Source organism: Xiphophorus hellerii, chromosome 19, assembly GCF_003331165.1.
Source record: "Xiphophorus hellerii strain 12219 chromosome 19, Xiphophorus_hellerii-4.1, whole genome shotgun sequence".
In the NCBI taxonomy this organism is placed as follows: domain Eukaryota; kingdom Metazoa; phylum Chordata; class Actinopteri; order Cyprinodontiformes; family Poeciliidae; genus Xiphophorus; species Xiphophorus hellerii.
The window spans coordinates 18,505,441-18,533,214 of record NC_045690.1 but is presented as its reverse complement, the minus strand read 5'-3'; the positions used below and the strand labels follow the sequence as shown (position 1 = coordinate 18,533,214).

The 27,774-nt window shown below is 41.3% G+C and overlaps 1 protein-coding gene across 2 annotated transcripts; it reads right to left on the bottom strand.

The window, feature by feature from the left end:
- Positions 1 to 421: 421 nt before the first annotated feature.
- Positions 422 to 27,766, bottom strand: LOC116709240 (SLIT and NTRK-like protein 3). Of its 2 annotated transcripts, none has more exons than XM_032547660.1 (7): positions 27,577 to 27,766; positions 22,281 to 22,562; positions 21,868 to 22,119; positions 21,524 to 21,639; positions 18,760 to 19,692; positions 16,280 to 16,499; positions 422 to 2,783 (listed from the first exon to the last, which is right to left on the bottom strand). In XM_032547660.1, the coding sequence occupies exons 2-7, from the start codon at positions 22,494 to 22,496 to the stop codon at positions 1,656 to 1,658; spliced, it is 2,865 nt and encodes a 954-aa protein (XP_032403551.1). In that variant the 5' UTR covers positions 22,497 to 22,562; positions 27,577 to 27,766; the 3' UTR covers positions 422 to 1,655. The 2 variants fall into 2 exon arrangements, with proteins under 2 accessions (XP_032403551.1, XP_032403549.1); XM_032547658.1 differs by having other exon boundaries at positions 27,438 to 27,765.
- Between the last annotated feature and the right edge of the window lie 8 nt (positions 27,767 to 27,774).

Below are 27,774 nucleotides of genomic sequence, written 5' to 3'. Positions count from 1 at the left end.
GTTAGCATCAAAACACAGATAAATCTACCAACTCCACCCTAATCCTCGATTTGCAACTAAATGAAGACCCCAAAAAAGTTACCTACAAAATTGTGAACTATCCCTTTAAGGGAATGAAGATGGAGAACATGAGAGTGCATGTTATTTGGGTCAGGCTGTGTGTGAATCTGTCACACAATAGTTGCCAGGGAACGTCTTTTTTTTTTTTAATGTAGCACCCTTTATTGTACTTCGTGGGTCGGCGGTAAGAAGGCTGAACCAGATGCAGAATCATCCTATACATTAATATAACATGATCCCTTACAGGAGAGCTTCAACACGCAAAAACTAAGAATAAATATATTCACAACTGCCTCTACTATTGTTTGGAGATGAAAGCATAAAAAGTATCTCCATAAAAGATATTAACCAGTAGTTGATAGAAGTGTCTTTTTTTTTTAACAACAGAAAAGAAAAATGCCTCTACACCTGCTTTTTTTTTTTTTGTCCTTTGTCTTTGTTGTCATTCAATATTTCCTCTGAGAAATACTTTAAAGAAAAAGAATACAATAACCTCTGTGCCTTTGTCGAGTGGAATAAAACATGAAGCAGAGGTCCTTGTGGCCCGGCTAAGTCTGAGAGATAAAGAAATCCAAAATGCATCCATTGGCTCGGTGTTCTTCTGTGGTCCTGCCTTCCTTGGTTTTGTTTTCCATTAAAATGATAGTAACAATGATAAGAACTTCCAAAATCTTTCCAGAATCTCACTCTGCGACAATCCAGACAATCCCGAATTAGTCCCCGTCATAGCCCTGTAAAGAAATCCAGATAAGCAAACTAAGTTTGACCGGATGAGATGAAGAAAAATCAACAGAACTGCATACAAACAACTCCAATATTGACTGGGTAGGTTATTATTTTTGGCTCATCCAGGGAATGCAATTACTCTTCAGATTCTCGATTAGTCTCAGTTGTCCATCAGCGTCCCGTCCGTTGGTAGTCAAACCTCTTTGTTTAGATAAATAGATCTGTATTTATAGAAAAATAAGCATTGACCATACTGCTGGCTGTTCATTGCTAAGGCACTTGGCTATATTCGGTTATTTTTCTTCTTCTTGGGTTGTCTCGGCCGCTCCTCTGTCTCAACGTGCATGCCCAGCTCGTTCCAGGCCTTCGGGCTGTCGAGGTTCATGACTCTTGTTTTTGATGTTGTTAAGAGCTGTGTTTTTTTTTTCACCTCCACGCAGGTCCTTTGAGAGTGATATTATGAACATTAACGCCCACAGCCGTGCTGTAGCCTGCTAATTGTGGCGCTTGGTGGAAAAACGGAGCCTTTTTATCGCATTGTAGGACTGTGGAGGAAAAATGAAAAGCAGCGGTATCTGCAGCTGAAGTTTTGCCCAGAGGCAGAGATCCTGGTTCAGCTAATCCTTGCCAAATACCAACCTATGTGCCAGTAGTGGGGAAAAATACAAAACCTGACCTCAGGTCCTGGAATAAAACACGGCGTGTAGCGTAGTCCCACTCCCCCACAGGCTCCTCTGAAAACCAACCTCTGTACAGGAGGAGTCAGTATTACTGGGTGATTCATCAGCAGAAAGGGAGATGACGAGCAGACAAAAGAAAAAAATGGTAGCAAGAAGGAGGGAGGAGAGGGATTAAAGGAAGGAGGAGTGCTAAAACTGATAGGACCGGTCCAGAACTTCCATGTAGTCTGGTTTGGTCCTCAGTCTGGGTCTCTGCTCTCCATTTCCCTGCTCACTCTGGCTGCCGTGGCCACCTCCGGCTGAGGAGCTGGCAGTGGTGACCACGAATGTTTGGTCAGGTCTCACTTCCTGTTTGGAGTCCTGGGTGCGGGGGTAGCAGGGCGGGGGCCTCCCGTACCTGTCGGGCAGATCTCTGAACTCGGGGGTGGGGAGTTGGAAGAGACAGTCCACAAGCTCCACTTTAGGAGTGGGACCCTGGCTGTCGATGACCGTGGGACACAGGATGCCATTCCCATGGAGACCAGCAAGCGCTCCCATTGCCCCTGTGATGGTGTTGATGGGGGATGAAGACACCTCCAGGGTCCACTCCTTCTCCTTCTCCGGCGTAGGGCAGTATCCTCCCTTGCACTCCTTCGAAGCCGCAAACGCCTGCTGCTGCTGCAGGTTCACATCCGCGTCCTGTTGGTCTTTGAACATCGGGTTGCTACACATGTGTGAGGTGCCGGCGGGGTCGGCTTCTTTCGCTGCCGCCTCTCGGGGCAAGATGGTGTCGTAGACGTGGTTGTGTTCGGCCAGAGGTAAGGGAGGCTTTTCAGGCAGGTTGTGGTGAAGGTGGTGGTGGTGGTGCGTCTGCTCTGTGAAGATTCCACACTCCATCTGTATGCCGGCCAAGTCTACCTCTCCCTGGCGACGGAACGGCAGCTTTTCCCTAACCCTCAGGGCGTAGGCAATTAGTGCCGCGGCTGCAAAGAAAGCGGAGACGAACAACACCAGCAGGCTGAGCACCAACACCGACAGAGGGATCGAATCTATCCACGGAGGGGCGAGGGGTCCCAGCCCAGGCGTAGGGTACATGGATACATTTCCTCCTGCATCTGTGGAGTTTACCATCTGCTCCTCCAGCTCACGGCCCTCGTGGGGCTCCAGCTCAGGACAGAGCAGCTCCATGGAGAGGGAGCGCAGGGCCACGCCTTTAGTCTTTTCGGGCAACTTGCAGACCGCCTCCCCCATAAGAATCATAGTGCTGAGCCCCTCGAGCCAACGCTTCAGCGGAGCCGCTTCACAGTTGCACTCCCATGGGTTCTGCTGCAGGTCCACCTGGAGAAATACATCACACCACAGCACACTGTCATTGCATAATAGTGAAATAATTACTGATCTGCCATGCAACGCGAATTCATGAATCATTCTGTTAACTGTTCACAAAAATAACTAATTTCGCAGTAGCCCTGGCGATGTATATTATTCATTTAAAACAGCTCCAAATAAGCTGAGTGCAAGCATTACTGAGGTGACAAGGAAGAAGAATGATGTTTACTAAATTTGTCTTGTGGTATTAACATAATACGGGGCCTTGCAAAAGTATCCACACCCTTGAATCATTCACATGCGTCAAGAATATTTTGTTGGGGTTTTATGAGGTGAACCAACCCAAAAAAGAAGTTGGAAGTGCAATGCAGAGTTTTCTTCTTCTTTTACAAAATCAAATCTTGTGCATTCAGCCTCCCCTTTGTCAGTGCTTTGCAGAAACATCTTTTCGTTACTGCTTCAAGCTTTTTAGGGTACGTATCAGCATCTGACAGCTTGTCTTGTTTCAGATTGTCAATTGAATTGGTTTTAAATACTTAAGGCTGTATTAAGTATAAATTGTTACACATTTTATTTATGAGTATCAGAGTAATGGGCCCTGAATGCAAATGCACACTGAACTTCTAAGATTTTTATTTGTGATGGAAATCCTAAAAAATGTGTCGTTTTTTTTTCTGCTTGTACTTTAGCTTTCCATGTAGCACAAACTTCTAAATTACGGTAAAAACTGTATTATTAGTAGCATAAATAAATAAAAATAATGTCATTAAGTGTGGTGGAGAAAGTGAATCACCTGTTTTTTGTTTTTTGAATGGCAGAGCGCAGCGTTTAGTTTTGAACCTGCTTGCGAAGGCCCTCAAAACAGATTCCTGCTGTGCTCTGGCTGGTTATGGACAACCCAGGATTTACACAAGTACTTTCTCAAAAAACTCCCAGGCAGGCGAACATGCGGGAGTATCCCAGCGCCGAGTCTTTAACAACAGGCAGGATGTGATGCAACTCTCCCCTGTGCCATAATCCAATAGGTATGCCCACAAATCCATTTTCTGCCTCCCAGCTATTGACTGCAGGTCCTAAAACAAACTCAAATATTCTCTTTGAAACACTTTGAAAAAGCTAAAGCAGATTATGCACAAAGGGAATCACATCATGTTGTATTGTCTGCAGGACTGATCTGTTCCGAGTCTTTAGCGGCGACACTGGCAGTGAAAGCAGATATTCTCTCTGTCGCACTTCCAAGGCGCTCGCACAAATGTTGTCATGCTAATTTGGTTAGGCCATCTCCTTGGCTTGCAGAGATAGATGGATGATTTTAATTTTTTTAAAGAAGGAGATGATTCAGCATTGCTGTTGCGGGAGCCGCTCCTTTCCCGGTTGTCACGCTCTCAACAGCCGGATGCTTTTTTTTTTTTTTTTTCTTCCTTTATTGGCGTCAGTCCACTGTGGGCTTTCACAATCGCAGCTAGAACCGATGGGTGACTAGAAACAACAAACAGCTGCAGTTCTAAATTAGCTTCAACACTCCTGCTAAATCCAAATTTTCACGCAAAAAAATATATTTTTTTCCAGTGTCTGCATTCTTGCAAGACGTGATTTAGCGTGAAGGAGCCAAATGACACAAAAATATGTGGCCAAACTGTCAGCTTAGTTTTTTTTCCCTTTCCTTCATAACTTTCACGGTGATGATCGTACATCTGTCTGAAATTCTCGAAGCATTTTATTGCACGCTTTCATTCAAATCCCTTAAACTCTGTCACCCCGTCTATCATTTAAGCATCTGTCCGACGTAACCAGGAGTGTTTACAGTTTACAAGCCTGGTCACCAAGTGTGAGATTTGCTGTCAAATTGTCAGTCAAAGCACTACTTTGGTAAGAAATTACAGACCCTTGCTTACCCCCGACAGGTGTTACTATTATGTCAGCCCATGCTGTGTGCTTTTGTGAAAATGGAGGCCTGTGGTTTAATACTTCAAAGAAATGCCTTTTAAAAACAGTCTAAAGCATTTTGTTACCAACCAGCGCTACCTTCTCTAGACAACCCAAATGTATTATTCAATGTTTAATAGATACTATGCATATATGGCGTTACTATAACACATTACTGCACTGTGTTACATTTATGTGCTGTATATGGGTTATGACTTTATCATTAATTTTTAAACTTATGGATCTGACATTGATAGTCATTCTCAGTAAGCTGATATTTGGTTTGTTAATTGATCTGGGTGCTAAGTAACGGGGTTTCCTGTGAGAAAAGTTGGGTTTGTCAAATCATTTTTTCCATAACCAAAATCTGGATTCTGAACAAAAGATCCGAGTTCACTGGAAAGCAGGTCAATAATACATTTTTCCATCCAGAAGTCCAATAGTAATCGTTGCTCTCTGTCCATCATCTCTCTGTGTGTCATCTCATGTACAGAACACCAAGATTCAAAGTCAGGAAAGGGTACACGCATCTGTGTTTCAATCGAAGGAACTACTGATTTGCTGTTTTTGAATAAAAGCCAAGAAGATATCATTCGTATTTTTAATAACAGTTACATTGAAGCCCAACACATTCAGCCTGAAATGAAGGACTCCATTTATTTGCTGCTCCTTCATTAACATGAAGATCAAAGATCAAGCAATTATTGTCCAAGATTTATTAGAGAGCTATAAAAATTCCCACCAGGGGAGAAATTCAAAATGTTCTCAGCAAATCCCGTGTCTCCTAATTGATCTCTTTGCTCAAACAGTGATTTTCTTTCAGTCGTTAGGTTTGCTCTGGGTGGCTCCCAGAAATCAAGTCGATATGAAGCATGTGTTAGAGTTTCTGGCACAAGGATTTTAACTGAAGTCTCTGGTGATGAGACGCCCCCTGAGCTTTAGCTTGCCAAGCCTTCACTCTTCTGATGAATGTCTTCCATTGTTTTATGAATAATAAGACTCGGAGTGAGCCTGAAGAGAGTGAGTTTGACAAACAATCAGAAGTGTTGGAAGAAATGTCTTTATGGGAAATATTTATTCTGTAGATGATATGCGGGGAGGAGAAAGCAAATTCAATCACTGTCAATAAACAATTTCAATCACTTGTCTTTAGCAGCCATAATTTAATAACACTTGCATTTATCGTTCTCTCGCATCGCTGGTGAGGATATTTTGGCCAGTTCTTCTTTACAGGTGTGTATAAATGCACAGCGCATAAAAACTCCCATTAGACTTTGACTGAACCACAGCATACACTGTGATTTTTTTCCCAGTTTCTGCTATTCTGTTGTAGATATGCTGCAGTCTTTGGGCTCATTTACTTGCTTTAGCCCAGCTTAAGCTGCCATACAGATGTTTGGATCTAAAACACTCGATAGACACAATAGATCAAACAGCCCCTTTGCACATTTATTCAGTTTATTTTCTTTTAATCCCACTTAAAGGTTTCAGATAAACAGCTTTTAATATCAAACTGCTTCATTACAATCAAAATGTGGTTTTCAAGTGATGACTTTGTTTATTAGGGGAAAAAAGCCAACCAAACAAACTGACCACATTCTTTGAGGGCCGAGTTTAATTTCACCAGCCACACACAGGCCTCATTAACGTCTGGCTTATAAAATCAAGAGCTTAAAGAGAGCCTGTCTGACATGAAGCAGGCTATAAGAGCTCAAAATGTAAAATATTATCTACAGAAATGTAGGAACAGATGAAAAACACTCAATTACATGCATTTGGAAAAAACATCATGACATTTTTAAAGCTTCAGAGACCAGGACGAGAGTCATTATCCACAAGTAAGGAAAACACAACAGCGTTTAAGCTTTGCCAGCCTACCAAAATTACTTCAAGAATCCATCAACAACTCACCCAGGAGGTCACAAGAGAGCCTAGAGCAACACTGAGAGAACTGTACTTGTCTCAATTAAGTCAGTGTCCATTATTCAACAGCAGAAAGACAGGAAAAGAAAAAATGACATTCCTGGGTGAATTCCAAGCTGTAAGTACTGAAAAAACAACAGAAGGCCGACTTACCCATTTACGCTAAAAACCCAATTTAAAGATTTAAGAATTTTGGACTGACAGAACCGAGGAGGATTGTTTTATACGGTGTAAATTTAGATATATGGTGATGGTATTGTGGTGGTCTTGGGCTGTTTTTTGATTATCTGGAATATATGTCCTAATGCGTGGTAGTACTAATCCTGCTAGCAGAAAAATCATGTATAAAACAGCCATTTTATCAGTTTGTGTAGCAGGACAAAGATCTGAAGAGCACTAGCTCTTCTACCCCTGAAAAGCTAAACTAAATGTAGGTATTGGGAATGGCCCAGTCAAAGTTTGGACTTAAATCTGGTTGAGATTCTATGTCATGCCTTTACACAGTCAGAGAAAGCTTGAAATCCCTCCAGTGGGGCTAAATTAAAACAAGTGGGCAAAAATTAATTCATAATGATGTAAAAGACTCATTACTAGTAATTCACAAACTCTTGATGGCAGTTGTTGCAGCTGAGAGTGAAACAGCCTGATATTATTAGGCAGAGAAGGCAATTCACACAGGGCCAAGTTGTTTTGGACAGCATTTCCACTCCCGAATGAATAATATTATCATCTGAAAACTGCGGTTTTGTTTTCACTCAAGTTATTTTTTCTGCTCTGGAACATTTAACGATGACAAAAAAGCAAGTAGCATAATGGCTACAAATACTTTGGCAGCACTGTCCAAAAGACATTGTTCCAGATATGTTGTGTTTCATTCAGCGGAAACATATTTTCTTATGACTGTCCAGATTTTATGTAGCAAAAATATCTGCAGATGAGATACAAAGTCAAAGAACCATATCAAATCAATTTGCTCGTTGAAAGTCTACACTCATGCTGTTCGATTTTATGAGTTTGTGATGTTTTGGCACTTTCCGGGGAATGCTCTTCTCTGCTGTGGCGTAGCTATCAACTTTCATATTCGCGCTCGCTTCGCCTGCAACATGCACTTTCGCGTTTGCGTATTTTCCCGAGCGACTTCACCGACATCCCCCCCGAGGAAAGCCGTGAACTTGTTCTGTACAGCGGTTTGCCGCTTCTTGTAGACGGCGCACGGGCGGATGTAATAGCAAAGAGCGAAAGCATCTGGTCCATTGAGGCCGCTGTTGGTAGAAAAGCAGGCGCCTCTGTTTCTGTGTGATCACTAAACATCCCTGCAACATGCTGAGTTTGGAAAGCAGCCTCTGATCTTCCATTCTGAGGGAAAACAAATACAGACTGCAGAAGTTTGCATCGGTTTGGATGTTTGGGATTGGAACGTGCAGCTAGCTGTTCAGTGGAGTGATGACATGAAGATGTAAACTCATTCTCACAGTTCTGGCAAAACAAACGCGTGCAAGATCACCACCATGTGCATGTGAAGTCATTTTGACGCTAAAATAATATTGTGATAATTAGTCTTACACTAATTATGTCCTGGCGTATCATCCACCCCTGCACATAATTAAATACCGACTGTTATTAACAGTAAATTACTCTTATCTCAATGGTTAGAACATTCCGCCTTTATTTAACAAGTGAAAAAAAAAATCATCACTGAAGTTAAAAAGGCTTTAATGGCATCATGTAATATGAAATCCAAATTACTGAGTCAGACAGCCAGTGAGACTGAGACCCATCTTGTCTCTGTAAATAGCAAAGTAGTGTGGTCAAACTTCCCAGCTCATGAAATCCTATAATGACAGAAGCTTTTTTGCTGAGCTAGTCTATTTTGGTTTAAAACACCTATAGTGGTTTTGTTTTATGCTGTGCTGCGCACTTTAAAATAAAGAAAACTGGTTCATGTTACAGAAGGATCTAAGTTGTTTTCATCCGCTTTTATTGTGCAGGTGAAATTGGATACACGAGATGTGCAGCCAAATAAAAGATGGTAGCAATTGCTATGAGTATGGACTTTGTATTGATTGATTTTACTGATGTGTCTCACCATCAGCTGCCTTATCATCCAAACATTTTCTGTCCTAATCTTATGCACAATCATGGGGTGTGGTACATCACCAAATCATGACAATGGGAACACAGGAGACATATAAGTCCGCACATACTATTACCAAAGGATAGTCACCAACGGACTTCACATGCATTTTTTGGACAATAGTAGGAAAGCTTAGTTCTTGTTCTGACACTAAAAAGACCAACTGAATCTCCTTTACTAGCTTCACTGGGCTTTGTAAGTCTGTATCTCACAAAATGCAAGGTACTTTATTGACATTCTATGTGACAAACCAACACAAAGTCATTTCTTTTGACAAATACAAATTGGAAGATTGCTCGTATATGTATTCAGCCTCATCAACTCTGCTAAAACTGAAACCTGCAGCGGAGGTTCTACAGATGTAGCTACAGGGAAGTGGTTTAGGTTAAACCACGTTTATGTGTTTGGATGGCCCAGTCAAAGTCCAGTTCTGCAACCAACTGACTTGAGAACTGTTGTTCAAAGTCAACTTGTAACTTGTTTTGACCAGGCTTGCTCTTTTTTACTCAAAAAATTAAAACTACATATATATTTCACTTCACAATCATGCACTTTATCACATGTATGTCATAATATAAGTTTGTAATTGTGAAAGGCAAATTACCCAATTATAAATTAACCAATTTAAACTTCCTTTAAAAAAAAACTTTATTTGTATGTTATATCTTTCTTTCTTCCAAGCAGAAGTGGCTTTTAGCTTTCTAAACCACTGATGGCGCTAACCGTCAGCTAATACAAACCATACTAATGATTCAAACTATGCAAACCAGCAGCAAGCTGTAACTTTCACGAGCCTAACAGTCTCATAAAACTGTTTTCATTTTCAAAAACAACTCACATTTTAATTTTTTATTTTGTCACATCGTAACATAGTAGCTACAGTGTTGTTTCCGGTCACTATCAAGAAGCATGCTAACGGCTAGCTTAGCAACATAATTTGATGGTTCTGTAACATTTTGACTAGTAAGCTCTAGTAACTCTGATGCTGGCTGTTTTGGCTTACATTTATAACATTACATAAAAGTACATCTATAGTTTTGCTTATGTGTTTTCACTTTACGTTTTATATCTTGTTGCAATGTGTTTACTTACTTGTATTTATCATTTTTGCATATTCTTCATAATCACATATTTTGTTTTAGTCCTTTGTGGTTAGTTTTAAGAACCCATTGCCGTCTCTTAAAAAATCTTCATGATGGCTTTCATTTTACTCTCAAGAATTAATTTGCACAGCCTGCTCATTTTTACGGCATCCATAATGTGCTACTGCTAAGAACTTTGGTAATTGCCGTGCCGGTTACTGCTTACTTTATGCTGTGTTAAAAAGAGGTGTTCGCCCACACTGGGAAAGGGCCTGAAGGGTAATTTTTCCTGTAAAGATCAGCTGCTGGCAGGTTTTTGTTTTTTTTTCTGTTCGAGCCAGCACAAAAGAGATAATCCACTCATACTGTGGAGACCACATCGTTGTCTCGGGCGTTGTGTCCTTGGGCAAGACACCTCACCCGTCTTGGCTGCTGGTGGTGGTCAGAGGGCCCAGTGGCCCCAGCGCATGGCTGCCTTCCACCAGTCTGCCCCAGGGCAGCTGTGGCTACAATGTAGCAGCTAACCACCATCATTCTGTGAATGTGTGAAACACTTTAGGGTCCTCTGGACTAGATAAAGTGTAATAAAACACAGAGTACCATTTATGTTTTATTATTCACTGTTTAATAAGTAGTAATTACATAGCAATGTACTACACTTATTTTGTTTGGTTGTTATGGGTCACTTATACTTATTCAAGTTCTCAGTCATCCTTAACCTTTCATTAATTTTCAAACTCAGCTCAGGGCTGCAATTTATATTCATTCTCAGTAAAATGATATTTAGTTTGTCAGTTCCTCTGGACACTAAGCAAGTCATAGATATGTGATGGGGAGAAAAACAACTTTGTTCTCTTCAACAGAATTTACCCTGAGAGAAAATTGGTTTTCAAAAATATTTTCCTAGTATCAAGGAACATCTGGGCTCTGAACAAAAGGCCATGTTCACTGGAGAGCAGCTCAGTCGTAAATGTTTTCTATCAGGCAACATAATAATAGCCCTGGTTCTCTGTGCGTGCTCTGTGCGTGATCTCAGGTGCACAATACCAAGATTTGACATCAGTAGAGGGTATAAATGTCTGCCTCTCATTCCAGGAATAGGATTTTTTTTTTTTTTTCACAGATCTGCTGTTACACTGTCTTAGAGTGATGGCTAAAAGCTTATCGTCTGTCTGTATGGTCTCTGAGGGTTTCTTTAATACTAGTTACATCCAATCCCAACATTTCCAGTCTTTCTGAAAAGCTAAACACTTGACTTGCTTTAAATTCAGACACAATGGATATTTATTACCCTTATACCTCACACACACGCCCACACACAAAAAAAACCCCTCAAGTTTTGACTGAGAGTGAGATTTTTAGCAGGGACATGGGCGCTGACAACACTGGTGCCAGGACATATCTGAATAATTCAGCAGTGATTACAGTGGATACCTTCCCTCTAATCAGTCAGAAAACCTCCCAAAATGCTCCACTGTCTGCCTCCGTCTCAGTTTTCCACACAGGAGCATAATTGGTTATTTCTACACATTGTGTCAGTTGCATCAAGTTTTTTTTTAGACAGAATTGCTCCCCACTAAACGCCAAACCTGGCCATGGGCAACTTCCTTGATTAATGCTGGCTATGACAAGGAAGTGCCTGCCTGAAACCCAACATGTTCTTAGCAAGTACCGACAAAGACATATGTGTTCCTGGGCTGTACATATTTTTGGCCTCCTTTCAGATGCTCCTTCACTTAAGTTGATTTTATTATATATAAATCTCCCTGTGCTTTAAGGCTCGGTTGCTCTTGTACTGGCATTAATTTTCCAGTTGAGAAATCACACGCACCACAATGATTTTAATTTTCTCTTTAACGTCAGACAAATTTTTTTTTTATCATTTTCTAACAGTGCGCTAAGGGAAATATTTTTTGTATCAGTTAAGTGGGTGTGACTGCATAATCTTGTTCTTGACGGCAGAGCTGACTGTAAGCTGTGTATGCTGCTGCTTTATCAGAATTGTGCTTTTCTTTTTGTTTTTCCCAGCAGCTGGGAACTAAATCCCGCTTCCATCAGTGTTAGCCTTTGATTTTACAGTGCAAACGCTGGCTCAGAAACACACAGAGGCGCCCACAAAAGCCCACGCCCCGAGCTTCAAACAGCCCACTAGTAAGCCAACAGGTGATATCACTGTCATGTTGTTCGCTGCAGCCAACGGGTAGCGCTAATATGGCTTTGTTAGGGAAATAACAACCCCGATAAATGAACGGATTCAGTTACTGTGGCACAGATTTCCAGCTCTATAATGGCGATGCAGCTGGGTTCCATGAATACAGCCCACTGGGTGCATCCAATTTGCGAAAGCTTAAATTCTCTTGAACATAAGAGCACTGCACAATAGACATAATGCGTTTATTTGTACATGCACGCTTCCTCCAGCAAACATTTAGAAACTGCTGCTAAACTGCCAGTCTCACCCACACAAACCCAGAATTGGGAGTTTTGGGATTTTTTTTTTTTTTTTTTCCATCAAGCTAAATAAGAACAGAAATTCACAATGACATTCAGGCTAATCTACACCCACTTTACCTCATTCTGCTCTGGCTGTCTAAGAAAAGCTTACATTAAATTTGCTGAAGTCTTGGTTGAAAGGACTTAATATGTGTTCTTATCTGTGCGCTGCATGCCGCAACCAGTCATTTAAAGGCTGTGATTAGATGTGAGGAAAACCAGAAAAAAAGAAAAATGAACATATGCTGTATTTTATACAGTCTATTTACTCTACGTTGCATTAATTAAAACCATGCTTAAACACTTAAAGGCTTCTGCTTTCTCCAGTCTAACTCTGGATTTATTAAGACCACTTATGCAAATTTAGTCTATTGCAATTTTCCAATTGGAATACCTGAGGCACAAACAGAGTCTCACATGCTGCAGCAGCGCTCTCAAAACAACAGATGATGGGAGAAAGCTCCAGCTGTTTCAAAGGCCAGCAGATCAGGGCCTGCCAGAAGTTTAAAAATGCAGGTGGGGCCTGTCAGCACTTGATTCATTAAGATGTAATATCGCCATTTGCAGTTTCTTTGCAGCATCTTAGACCTTTGTACTGTTGTAGTATTTGAGAGAGATTAAACACATTTTTGCAAAGCGAAACAAAGGGTCCATCACCTCAGTTTTACACCTGACAAACAACAAAAAAGCAGAATATAACTACAGATACACTCCTGAACTACAATCCTTCATGTATTTTACTGTAATTGTATGTATTAGAACAACGCAAAGTAGCACAAGGGAAGAGATTAGATGAAGAATTATGCTAAAATTAGCACCAAAAAAGAAAACCCGGAAAGGTCAGAAAGTATTTCTTTAACCCCACGAGTTCATAGTTTAAGGAACCACCTTTTGCCACTGTTACCGTCATTTGTCTCTACCAGCTTTGCACATCCACAGACTGAAATTTTGCTCATTCATCTTTGCAAAAACAGCCACAAATAACTGAAATCAGTTCAATTAATTCCAGACTTTCTAATGTTGTTATGATTCGATTTAAATCTGAAAGAAGATGAACTTATTGTACAGTGAAGTATATTAACTCAGAGTGCTGTACTAGTACAAAGATAACATATCTTTATTCCTTATTATTTTTTCATATACACTGCTTGTTTAAAGATGCCTCCATAGGCTGACTGATACTTAGTTGCTTATGGTTTAGCGAATTAACTTTTAAGAGAAGATTTTTTTTTCTTCCAACTACTCCTTATCATTCAAAACTTTTGTTTATATCAACATGTAACATTTTAAACTGCAAAAATGAATGAAATAAACAACTAAATACATTTTTGCCACCTCTGACATTTTTTCTTGCAGGCTGCTGAAGAAGAACTCTCTCATATCATGACACTGCCATGACCATGTTTTACTGTAAGGATTGTTGCGTTAGATGCACAGTGCAGGTTTTTTTTTTTTTTTTTTACTTTACTTAGCTATTTGCAACCAGGTCAAACAGTTGAAATTTTATCTTACATAACGGCAGAATGTTCTTCTACATGTTTACTGCGTCTCCTACGTGACTTGTTGAAACTGCAAACAAGACTAGTTCTTCTCAACACTCTCCTAGAAAGGTCACACTTCTGAAGTGCACAACAAATGTCCTCTAATATTATGCAACAACCCTCTGAGGCCTTCACTTAATAGCTGTATTCTTACTGAAATTAAATTGGGTGGACTTAATTAATTAGCTCACTGAGTGCAGTTAGTTGCACTAAAGTTTTATTTAGGGGCATAAAAAAGGGGGCAGAAAAGCATGTAAACAATTTTCAGGTTTTTATTTGTAAAAAGCAAGTGAAACTGAAGCATCCATTTTCTCACCATCATGCCTGCATTTTTATCATATTAAATCTCATTAAATTACATTCCATTTTGTGACTGTAGAATGACAACATGTGCAATGAGTTCACCGAATACTTTTGCAAGGCGCTGTCAGTGTTGTATAAAGTACTGAAATCTCAGAGTCAAGTAAAAGTACAAGTACCTCTCCAAAATATGACTTTGGTAAAAGTCGAAGTCACTGACTGAAATGTTACTTGAGTAAAAGTCTTAAAGTATTTGAAACTTCTTGTACTTAAGTATGGAAATTACTGTAAAAATGGATGTACTCAAGTAATGTAATGAAAAGTACAAGTAAAAAGTAAAACAAAGCAAATGCAGTTTGAATGACATTTTTTATATTTTGGTAAACTTGTCAAATACACTTAAAATAATGTACCCAACCAAGTGCAGGCAAAATTAAACCTGCTAATAGATATACCTGCAGGCATCATTTAGTTAAGAAAATTAGGTGCTTTACCTATAGCACAAGGTTAACTTAACCTGCTTTACAACTGAACCAGCTTCTTAGTATACCCTCCAGGACAGAAAATACAAAGTTTTTGTAAGCCTTAAGTTTTCCCTTCAAGTAAGGTCAGTGCTGAAAATGAGAAAAATAAATAGTACAGAAAATGCGGCCAACATGAAGAAAAAGAGCTGTTACGATTACTCTACTTCACAAATCAGTGAATCAGTCAATGCTACAGTCAGTAGGTGGTGCACACAACTGGTCATTATGCAAAAGAAAAAAAGAATTGGGAGGGAAATGCAGCTTATTGGCATCTGTAAACCTGGTTTTGAACTTGCATGCCTTTCCTATATTCGTTAAATTTAGTCTAAATTGCTATCGCTATGGCTTCTGTCCCCCCTTGAACAGAGGAGTCTAGGTAGCCTGCTACAGTCAACATTAGGCCTAAGCTAAATACACCACGTGTGGAACTGAAACAATGCCAAACAAAGTTCATTTATGGTCAAGATTTCACAATACAGTAGTGCCTAGTGACCAAGCTATAGTTACTGAAACAGGAGGATTATAACCATTTCATAAGAAGTTACCTCGATGTGTTTCTTCAAGTTGGACGGGGAGTTTTTGTAAGATAGAATTTCCATGTGGCTGCTACTGATTGCGAGACTTGCTTTGTGTTTAATGGGAGAAGCGAAACAGGTGTATCCTAATTAAAAGTAAAGAAATCAAGAAATGGCAAAAAATGTGGAATGAAGATAAGAAAGGAAGAAGATTATATGAAGTACAAAAGTCAGTTTGAATTCGAAGCATTAATGAACGAAACAGAAGAGAAGAAATAATAATTAGTAGATTAAGAGTAGGTCATACCTACTTAAATGACATGCTTTATAAAATAGGGAGGAAAAATAATGATAAATGTGAGAGATGTGGAGAGAAAGAAAATGTAGAACACATATTGATGAACTGTAAGTCAAATGAACTCGAAAGGGAAGAATTAAAGAGAATAGTTAGAAATATGGGGCATGAATGGAATCTTAAAGGTATATTAGGAAATGAAGGAAACATAACAGATATTCACAAATTAAGGAAAGCATTGTTTATTTATCTTAAGAATACAAAATTAAAAAGTAGAATTTAATAGATATGAAGTAATGCTTCTACACACTCATGTACAGTAGGTGGCGGTATGCACCTTAAAGTTGCTTGTGATCCGCCATAATAGAAAAGAAGAAGAAGAAGAAGTATCCTATTGGTGGTGATGAACAAGCCCAGGCAAGCAGGCTACGGACTTTGTTCGGTAGCCTACTTGCTACTTGCTAATCAGTAGGTGGGGTCAAAACACTTGCGTTTCTCTCTCTCGCTTTTTTGTAACGAGTAACTAAACCACACATTGAAAATGTATCGGAGTAAAAGTACGCAATTAAGTTCGGAAATATAGTGAAGTAAAAGTGAAAGTCATCAAAAATTTTCATACTCCAGGAAAGTATGAAGTACTCCAAAATATACTTAAGTAAAGTAGTGAAGTATTTTTACTTCGTTACTATACAACACTGGGCGCTGTACCCCATTGCCCCCCCCCCTGCAGGAATTGATGGTTAGAATAAGTAAAATATGGATTTCCACCAACCTGTACCAGTCCTCTGAGGTGTTCCAGCACACCCTCCACAGACAGATGCTGGAAGACATTGTTTCTCAGGTTAAGACGAGACAGCTTGACTCCAGAGAATACACCGACAGGGAGGCTCTGCAAAGCGTTGTAGTTGAGAAACAGCAACTCAAGGGACAGCATGGAGTCAAAGGTCCCGGGATCTACCACACTGATCTTGTTGTTCTCCAAGTAAAGGAACCTAAGGTCAGGAAACAGAAGCAGATATTATCAGTTTACAGCAACAAAAAAAAAGACAAATGGGCCATGCTCCTACAGCATAATAAAACGGTCAATGCTCACAGTAGCTTAGTCCTCCTTTATCCAAATCTCGACAAATACGCAGCTGATTATTCGTGTTTCAAATTCATGGCAGAAATTTGATTTAATCTCCCCCTCTGCCTCTTCACAAACCGATCAGTACCAAATTATGTCAAATTTCACACAGATGTCTGATTACCACATTGGATTTTTTGTTTTGTTTTAACTAGTAGAACTGAGTGCGATATACTTTTTGATGACTGTCAGAGATTCTGCATGTTTTTGCTTTTGAGAAACACGAAAGAAAAGAAAGGACTATCTTCTTCAACTTCACTGTGATGTATAGTACAGCCTGTCACTTAGCTGAATACAGAAAGATCTTCTTTGAGAAAATAAAGGTACAACATGAAAAAGCAGCAACTGTCATTTTGAATTATTGTGCGCACCCTTCAACTACCCCCTTTTGGCTCAATTCTAGCATTCAGTCTCAGGTACACGTCTGCTATTCGTTATCGAGCATCCAATTACCCATTACTGAAGTTCAGCTGTTCTAGTTGGACTTGTGTTTATTTGTATCCTTTAGCTAAGCCCAGAATTTGCAGAGAGGTAAATTTCCTTGTACAAAAGCATCAGTCAGGAAAGTGGTACAAAAAGCCTGCAGCAGTTTGAGAAAATACGTAACAGCAATGTTAGAAAAACATGGAATGTTTCTCCATAATTAATAAAAATACAAAACAGAAACTGATAAGGGAGGATACTAATAGACAAACTGAAGGGACAGCAGGAATTTTGGGTAAGTTCTGGTCTCCTCTGGGGCTGAATGACAAAAAAAAAAAAAAGTCCAGACTTGGCTAAACTATTCCTAATCCTACTGTTAGAACAAGTTTTCTGATGGACGACACTGCACAGCCTCACATCCAGAGTTGAATATGGTGCTGGCAGTGGCATGCTGTGGGATTACTTTTCTTCAGATGGACCCAGACTTTCGTAAAGAGTTATAAGGATTATAAAATTTTGACCGATAGCTTTTTGTTTTTATTTTCTGCACTAAGTCCAGGTATTAAAATCAATAATAGTATGGCTCCACCAGACTCAGGACTCAGTTTGACAGGAAGTCAGTGAAAAAGGCTGTGGAGAGGAGATTCCGGAAACTCCTTCAAGATAGATGTGAGATGTTTAGAAACGGCAAACAAAGAAGACTGAATGCTGAAATTACATAAAAAATATGATTCAACAACAGGTTTACTTAGAGTTTCAAAACCTGTTGTTGCAACCTTTTTATTCTATCTTTCTGCTCGGATTGATTTGTTTGTTTTTCATTGTTAGTTGTGTACGGATGTCACATTAACAGTTTAAGAAGGTTAAAATAACTTAGCATTGTTTCATATTTAAAAACAAGCAGTTTAACAAGGGTGTGTAGACTTTTTACATCCACTGTAGGTCCAGTTCATATTCCTCAGAGCGCTCTGTCACCATTTAGCATTTAACAAAGGCTAACGAGAGGTTAAGAGGAAGACATTTTCCATGTCCGCAGAGGATCTTTATTATTGATTAATAGTCAGATTAATGGCTGCAGATTTTCTTAAACCTGTCTGGAAATATAAAGACGGTGCGGCTGAAATCTAAAGCCTAGGCGACTTATCATTCTTTAGATAGAATGGCATGAATTTTGATCTGTTGTCTTCATTAATGTTTAATGCACTTACTGAAGGAAGATATGCATTATGTACAGATGAATCATCTTTGTGAGCTTAATCTGACAATTTTATACATATGCATCGCTCTGACGAGCCTTTTCCCAAACACAAAATCCTGCCATCGTCCTGACACCTCGCCGTCTTATCAACACCTCTGTATGCAAATACCAGAAAACATTAATTTTCACATTGTCACTCAGAACCAGGCTTACAACTCAACTGGAGCATTGCATCAGACAGCGTGACTAAGTAATGACAAACATGGAAGAGAATGGGAAACCTTCATTTCAATCAAACTCCAGCATAATGGTAATCAACGTTTTCAGCGTTATCCAGTGCCAGGATTATGCTGAAATTAATTCAACTTCTTTTCTTTTTTTTTTAACAAACAAATCTCTAAGTACCTTAAGCTGACATGTGGCTTCGGTTTAAAAAGAGAAAATTTGTTTGAAGTGCTCAGAGGGGAGGATGCGTGAAACGCAGAGCGATGCAAACACTCCTCACCTCAGGTTCTGGAGTCCCAGGAACATGTGGGGGCTCAACCTATCCAGCTCGTTCTCATTCAGGTGGAGGGTCCTCAGGTTCACTAGGCTGGAGAAGGCTCCCTCCTGGATGAAACTGACACGGTTGTTCCCAAAGTGAATCAGGTCAAGGCTGGAGAAGTTCCAGAAGTCGGAGCGGACGAGCTTTTGGATGAAATTCCCTCCCAGGAAGAGCTTTCGGCCATTGAGAGGCCGAGGTATGAGCTGGGACATGTTGCGGAAACTGTTCTCTTTGCAGTTGAGGGTTTGGCCCAGGTCGGCGATGTGCAGATTGCAGGTGCAACGGATGGGGCAGATGATAGGTATGGGCGGCCGTGTTTGGTAGCCCGCCACCGGGGGGTTCTGGTTGGGCATCAAGCTGCGAGCGGTGGGCGGAGTTCGGCTGGAGGATCGAGGCCTTTTAGTTGGCTTCAGCTGCTTCTCCCTCTCTTTACGCTCCGCTGAAGTGTAGGGGGACGAAGTGGAGGACGTGAGAGTGTTCTGTCGGGAGCCGTGCACCATAGACGATGGCCTTGTCGGCCTGGCTCTCCCGGGATGGGAGTTGTGTTTAGAGTTTGGGGGTAGAGGCTGGGGCTGGGATCCCGCTGATGGAGAGCCTCTATCTCCCTGGTGCTCTTTATCCGGCAGGTCAGCACACAGCTCTTTGCGGGGGATTTCCCGCAAGTCCTTTCCGTGAAGATGAAATGGGTATTCGCAGGTAACGTCCCCGACGACAGCCGTGTAGGGGATCTGACCCAGCCACTGCAGTAGCTCCACTGCCTCGCAGCTACAGTTCCAGGGATTCTCCTCCAGCTGCAGCTCCATCAGGGAGCGGCCGATGTACTGCAGCGTCCCGTCTTTTGCTAGGCTCTTCAGACGATTTCCCCGTAGGTCCAAGTGAGTCAGAGACACAGATCTGGAGCAGGAGGGGGAAGGAGAGGCAATGTAGTTAGATGAAAGGACAAACTGCAATGAAAAAAAATCTGTTTTTTTTTTTTAGTTGATGATTAGTTCATCTTCTATGACATACAGCGCTTTGCAAAAACATTCAGCCTAACCCTGAGCTTTTTCATCATTTAGTTGCATCACGATTTAAAGATCTAGTGTATTTTATTGTTATTAAATTTGAAAAACCACACAAACTGCAGTATGACCATGAGATGAAAGGGATGATACAAGGTTTGTGAGTGTGTGTTTTTAACTGTTTTTTTTGTTGTTTTTTTTGCAAATCATAATCTGATAATGGCATGCATTTGTTCTCAACCACCTTCACCTTCTGCTGTGATTACAGCTGCAAAGACCTCGGGGTATGTTTCTAACAAATTTCTTCTCATTCTTCTTTCCAACACCAGATTGAATGGAGTGAAGATCAATTTTTAGGTCTTGCCATTGATTCTCAAGTTAATTTCTGCACGGCATATTGAATTTCAGTCACCATCTCAGAAGCAATGTATGCTAGGTCACAATCACTAAGGGTTATTAGGAGATAATATTTAGCTTAGGGCCATGAGGTGAACCGCTGGCCAGGATTGCCCTGTATTTAGGCCTGTCGCAATAAGCAATACATTTATTAATCGAATGATAAATTCAAATGAGCTCAATAATTTCCATTTGCATGATTTATCATATTTCTGTTTTCTCTCTCTTTCTACCAAAAACTGGATGACAAAAGTCTTCACTCTGGGTGTTTTGGTCTCAACTAGCCCTATTTTTGAAGGACATTTTTTACAGAGACTTCATAATTCAATTTATTTGTTGCTTCTGTTGTTTTGTTTATTTATTTTGGATATTTAAACGGTTTCTCAGTTTCAGTGGTAAATGTTCATTAAAGCTTTAAGTCTATTGATTTTTGAGAATGTGTTCATGCCAATATCATTATAAAGTTGAAAGTGGTGTCAAAACAACATTATAGTTTATCGCGATAACTTCTGGAACAATTTATCGCCTAGCAACATTTGTTATTGTGATTGGCCTACCTGTATTAAGGTACCAAGTCCACCTTAGATCATTTCTGACCAGCTTTCTTGTCCCTGCTAAAGAAACGCAATCCCACAGCTTTATGCTGCCACCACCTTGCTTGACAGCAGTGGCAGGGTGATTGGGGTGATATTGCAGTGTTAGTTTCCTTATCAAACAACAATATATATATTTTGGGCTCATCTAGAGCCCTTTTTTTCATATATTTTATGTGTCCTATGAATTTCTTCTTGCCACTTTTCATTTAGGCAGAGTGAAGTTGATCCGTCCACCTGATTTGGCTAAAAATGTCTTCACGACTTTCCTCTTGACCCGCCAGCTGTGTTCCTTGGTCGTCATGCTATTTGCTCTTTAATGTTCTCTAACGACCCTCCGAGGCCTTCACATAACTCACTTGGACTCCATTGTACTTTTTAGTTGATTTCTGAAGACGTCAGTAAAAAGATCTGAATACAAATGCGCAACAAACTTTTTAGATTTTCCTTTTTAAAAATGTTGAAAACTTTCCTTCTACTTTAATTATGAACCTCTCGGTGTTGGTCTATCTATCACATAGCTTTTCCAGTACAGCACGTCAAGCGTCGTGGGTTTAACGTGACTAATTGCGAAAAAGTTCAAGGGATATGAGTGCTTTTGCGAGGCGCTGTGTGCGCGCTACAATAACTCTACCTCAGCAGAACACTGTGACTAACCGTGCCTGGCAGTGATATTTCTACAGATCAGTCCTGGCATAATTAAAAAGCTTTGGAGTAAAATAATCAGGATGTAACCTGAACAGATGAGCGGGCAGGACGGGGATCAGATTGTCATTCAATATGAGAACCCGAAGCTTGTAGAGAAACCTCAGAGCGCCACTGTCGATCCGTTTGATCACATTGTAGTCGGCCTGTGGGACAGAAAAATGCAATATGGACAAAGGTGTCAGAGCTCAAACCAAAGCTTGGCCGCTTTCTGGTTCAAAAACAAACCCTAAAACTCCTTTACCCCATTTCACCCAGAGTAGCTGCCACTCCACCACTGTTTCTGGCATGGAAACGAATTGTACTCTCGCACTGATTCATCAATAATAAAGTCAATCATGGATAATTAGGACTGATTATGTCCTCGAGCATACCTGGAGGTATTCCAGGGCCTCTAAACCAGCGAACGTGTCGTTTCTGAAGACCTCCAGCTTGTTCTCGTGGAGGTACAGGCGCTTGAGTTTGGCCAACCCGTTAAAGGCCCCCACTCGGATGTCCTGGAGTGCATTGTTGCCGAGGTTCATCGACACCGCGTTGCCAAGGTGCTGAAACCCGTTGCTATAGAGACGTCTGAAAGAGTTCCTCTGGAGGTTGAGTTTGAAAGGGCGGATCCATGACTGTGACACCTGGATGATTAATTACAGCTCTGATTACTTAATTTATTAATTAGGGGACGTGAACAATAAGAACGAGCCAGGAGCAGATATATTAGCATTGGAGATTCGGCTTTTTAACGAGATGACATCGTCGCAAAGGCCGTGATGAATGAGGAGGTGAGGAGGTTTACCTGGCTGGCGTTGGTGAAGCCCCGCCCGTCGCAGTGCACGTGCAGCACACCCTCTTTGACCTCGCACGTGCACGGCTCGAAGCACGGCTCGTCCACTTCCTCCTCCGAGTTGTCCACCAGAGGGGTGTGTGTGGAGGTGGGTGTGGGGGTGGGACCGTGCGACGCCTGGGACAGGCGCGCACACCCCAGGGCCACCACCAGAGTGACCCACTGCATCCTGCTGCTTCTCCCCTTTCAACTCAGCAGCCTGGGGCTACGGCGCGGCATCGGGCCTTTATCTCACTGCCAGGCGAGGAGAAGACGCATACGTTCAAACGCACAAACACACACACACACACACCGGATCCGTGAGGACAAACAGACAGGGCAGGAGAAGGAGAAGTCATTTCAGCATGAATCAGATTGGTGATACATCATAAGCATATTCAAGCAGCCTGGAAATAAATGTTAAATCACAGACTGTTGAGCCATGGGGAAAGCATTTCATTATACGGAAATAATGATGTATAGGCCAGCTGGAGGCAATAGTTCGCCATGATATGAGTCAAAAAACCATGACAAACATACGGTGCCGTGCAAAAATATTCACACTCCGTGAACATTTCTATACCTTCTCCCATTCCAACCATAAAATTCAGATTTCATGTGAGACACCTATGCAAAATACTCCATAATTGTGAAATGGAAGAACACTAATTCATGGTTTCCAAAATATTTTACACATACCCATCTAAAATACCTCTAGCATGCATAATGAGTACCCGGGAAGCAGGGAAGCAATATTTTCTAACACTGCTGTTCTGCCGCTGGCTGTGTCAACACAGCTAAGCAGGTAGATAACGCCTCGGCAAAATGACAAGTTGCCATCATAACCGACAGAATAAAGCTGAAACACATCAGTCCACATGCACTGTAAAACATTCATCTTGTGTATTTTATCACTAAATGAAGATGCAATGACAAATGCGCCATAAAAGACAGATGGCTATAATTCTCTCCCCCAAAAAAAGCTAAACAAACAAAAACATGCTGGATAATAAATGCAATCGAAACATTTTCATTACCCCACAACAGCAGAACGTTCAAAAACTGAATACAATCTCTGTATGGCTTTACCAAACCCTATGTAGTAGCACCTGTACTCAGCATGTTTGCTGTAAAAATAGGTAAATAATGAATTACTCAAAAGGTAGAATGTCTCATAGAAATGAGTTCAAAACAAGTAATTCAAATGCAATGATTTCAATGAAGCAACTGTAGTGTCTACAGCTTATATAAATGATATGTATATTAGAGGTAAAAAGAAAAGAAAAGAAAATGGATGTGCAATAGGCTTTCAGGAGACATATTCCATCACCATAACATAACACAATAAATCGTGAGGTCCACTTTAGACAAGTTGCTGTCCGTCCAAGGTTAAGCATTGTTCTTGCTATAGCATACGCATCCTGATAATCCCTAATTATACACAAGAATACATATCAAGCTAAGGATGGGCTGTTGGTGTGTACAGCAGTAATTCTTTAGTCTCTAATACAGTAGCAAAGGTCAAAAGCTTCCTGATTTGGCCTTTCACTTTCTGTCGCTGAACACGAACTATGAAGCACATAAAAAATAAACAAATTTTAAAAAATCGGTTCCTTCTGCTGGTGAATTGTACATGCCAGAACAACCGCCTGGCACGTTCAGACTCAAATACTAAATGCTTGCTTGCTTCTCTGCGCAAAAATGCTGCAGCTAGAGTCCAGTCAGAGTGCAAAGAGGAAAAATAGTCATCTTCAAATCTTGCCTCAGATTATTTTTCTTGGTTTTAGAGCTAGACTTTGTCTTAGTAATTCCAACACAGGGATAAGCTTTGAGCTAAACTATTCCGTAACATCTTGGATGTATTTTTCATGCCCTTCACTTAAATCTGCCTGCATGGTTACCTTCAGAACTGCCCTTTATTTACCTGCTTCTGTCTGTAAGCCAAACCCCCACCATGATGCACCATGACCACTACGCTTCATCTCTGAGGTTTTCACAGAACAGCTATATTTATGCTTTCATTAAAATACACTGTTTACTAATTTGGAGACTCCCAGAGGCACTGGCTTTAATTTAGAGGCATGTCATAAAAAAGCAGTGTCTTCAGTCAGAGGCTTCCTCAAATTTGTTGTAACACAGACTGCTGCAGGAGATCTCTCCTGTTCACGGCCATCTCTATCCACTGTAACTCATTGAAGAATCTTGAATTAATCCATTGATTTCCCTTTGGGATCAATAAAGTATTTTTTGAATTGAATCAGAGTAAAGGGGACCAAATACAAATGCTCACCATGTTGTATTTTTCTTACACTCCACAGTAACGTGCTAGTTTGTGTGGGTCTAAAACATGTAGACACCACAAAACATGTACATTTTGTGGTAGTAACGCGGCAAAGTGTGGAAACACTTTGAGCAGTGTAAATATTTTTGCAAGTTAAGCTGAATCCAGCGCTAGAAAACAATGCTTTATATATAAAGTGGGGCAAACGCTTCGTGAAGGGAAGCTGAACAGTCTCTTAGCTGAGGCAGCAAACGCTTTTATATTGCAAATTCAAATACTCACATTGTAAATGCAAAACAAAGACATAAACACGTGGGCCAGCTCACCTGTGAATCACATTTCACCGCGTTCAGAGTGGCTTTTCGGACAAGTAGGGGACGAAAAAATAAATAAATAACAGCTGGGATGAATATATTCATCTGTATTCTCAAATGGCCGGCAAAGCTGAAATGTCACGCGTGTGTTGTTTTAATGTATGCGATATGAATATGAGTAAATGCAAATCAGATTCATAATGCCTCTGTCTAATGAACTGCTCCATTTAATGGGATGAATGGCAATCAGGGAACACAGAGGGGGGGGGTGGAGTGGGGGGCGGGAGGGCGAGGCGCAACCTACCCGAGATTATCAATCAGCAAAAATATGTTGGGTTATCAACAGCCATCAAGGCCTGTCACAGTCATTATTGTGATAATGACAGTGGAGCTGAAGCACCGCTGCAAATCAAAACTCTTGAAAAAAAAAATGTTTTGTTTTTTTTCAAAAGCGAGTCAATGTAGAGGCGACATGACAGGCAGGAGCACGAGCTGATGCTGATAGCGCTGCTGATGTAATAAGAGCAGGATTACCACACATCTTTCATGTCCAAATTCTGCACTGTTTTGGCCAGACTCAGAGCAGCAGAGCTCTCAGATCATTTCCGAAGGAATAAATTAAATTCTACCGAATTTGGTTTATTTACATTGTGCCAACTGACAACAAAGGTCGTCTTGAGGCGTTTTACAAAAAATAAATAAATTGCAATCGATCACCATGTGGATGGATGGACTGAATCAACGTTCAAATTTAATGCTCTATTTTCTTATTGTATCTATATCCACACCTTGAAAACACTCCCAGACCCTCCCAGTCTGCATGGGATCACTGTGAGGAGGGAAAACGAACAATTTTGCAGAAGTTAGAGAGAAAGCAACAACAAAACAAAGATGGAAAACAGCTGAGAACGCAGAGTCTTGCACTGGAATATTTCCTCTCAAGCCTTAATGAGATCTAAATTGGATAAAGCATCTCGATCTGCTCACATAGTGTTGAACACTGGCACTCGGAATGCAATAATGATCATGATGGTATGGTAGCTGTAATCATCCAGCAATAATCTGGCATCGGCGGGTTAGAAAAGAAGGCAGCAGTGAAAACATCACCGCCTGGGAGAGGAAGAGCAATCACAGAGGTGATTATAACAGGAGGGGGGGAGAGAGGAGGAGAGAGATTGAAGGGATGAGTGAAAACCAGAGGAGGAGGAGGAGGCAAGATGGGAGGAAAAAGGTGAAGGAATGGAGAATTAGAGGAAGACCAGACAGATAAGGGGGGAGAGTAATGGGTTGTAGAGTGGGTGCAAAAGGAGGAGGAAGGGAGTGGGATTGCATAAGCAGCAAGAAGTCAGTCAAGTCTGCCACTCAGGATGAGAGCCTCACAGTGAAACAGCTGAAATCTGATATTGATTACATCAAAGCCCTCCTCCTGCTCTGCACACAATGTACGCCCGCCTTCGGAGAGAAGCGGCTCCCGAGCCAAGTTTCTCACATGCGCGCGTTAGCGTGCGCCGAGAAACAATGCGAGAAAGGTCAAACCATATCCAAAAAGTATGCTTTTAAAGCCTGCCAGGGAACAGAAACAGGTGGCGGATGCACGTGTGGATGGATGGTAGGCTGGAGGGTAGGGGGGTGAGCTTTCGTAACGCTGCAAGACGCTGCCGGACGGCCTCGGGAAGGAGGAAGCTCACCAATCTGGGCTAATGTGCTCACTGACAAACTGGAACAAGACACAATAGAGTCCCAGTCATCTTCTTTTGTTTTAAATTAGTATCCGAAGGGCGTGCACTGTTTATCTCTGAGCAAAAACAACAACAACAAACAAAAAGCCCCTCCCCCTATTTGAAGAAGATCAATACTCAGTCCAGAGAGACCAGTGGGATCCCTTCTGTTAGACTCTGCCTTGATGGGAAGCAACACAGTCAACACTCAAGCCTCCTTCTCAGATCAGCCAAGTGAAGTAGTCGGCAGTCAGAATAGCTCTGCATCATTATGGGAGCAGGAAAGGACTCTGGCTGAATGTGATTGTGCATATGTCTCTTGCTGCTTTATTTATAAGACAGGCCTGGCACAGGTGTGGCTTTCCTCCTTGTCTCTCTTGAGTTTTTTCTTTCCTCTTCCCTCCACCCCCTGCACCCTCTGTGCACACACACAGAGACGCAAACGCGCACACACACGCACACAAACAGACACACACACTGACGCAAGCCAGCCAGAGATGACGGTCACTGCTTCTCCTTCCCCATATTATTCATGTCACATATTTCCACTGTCTGCCTCTGTGTCCTCTCTGGCGGTCAGAAAACACACTCACTGTTTTTCTTTTTTTTCTTCTTCTTCTTCTTCTTACATAGGGTCCCTGCTCCCAGCAAAGCACAGACCCTGCACTATATCAGGCGAGCAGCATCACACATCAAATGCATGAGGGGCTATAACTCACAGCCACTCCAATTTAGACAGTAGTTAGTTAGAATAAAGCGTGAGCAGTCCATTCACTACAACACATACACAAATAAAGAGCATATTAAAAGCATTTACCAGGCTAGGTATGGAAATCCTTGGCAGAGTAACGCAATCCAGTTGAATTCTTCATTGTCTGCCTCTCTTTCCCCCCCCAACACACACACTAGATCCACGCAGCGTCGCTCGGCTCAGTTCGGATGCAGGTAATACTCACTCAGTCCGCCGGCAGAGAAAAAAAAAACAAAAAAAGCAACGAGGAAGCGACCGAAGGAACACTTTAGTGGCTGACTGTCGACATGTCGTTCACGTCCAGCCGCACTCTTCTCCCTCTCTCCTCTCCTGTAGCGGCCGAGGCGGATGAGGAGGATGAGGGAGGGTTGGGGGGTGGCGGTGGAGGGCGGTGCGGGGTGGG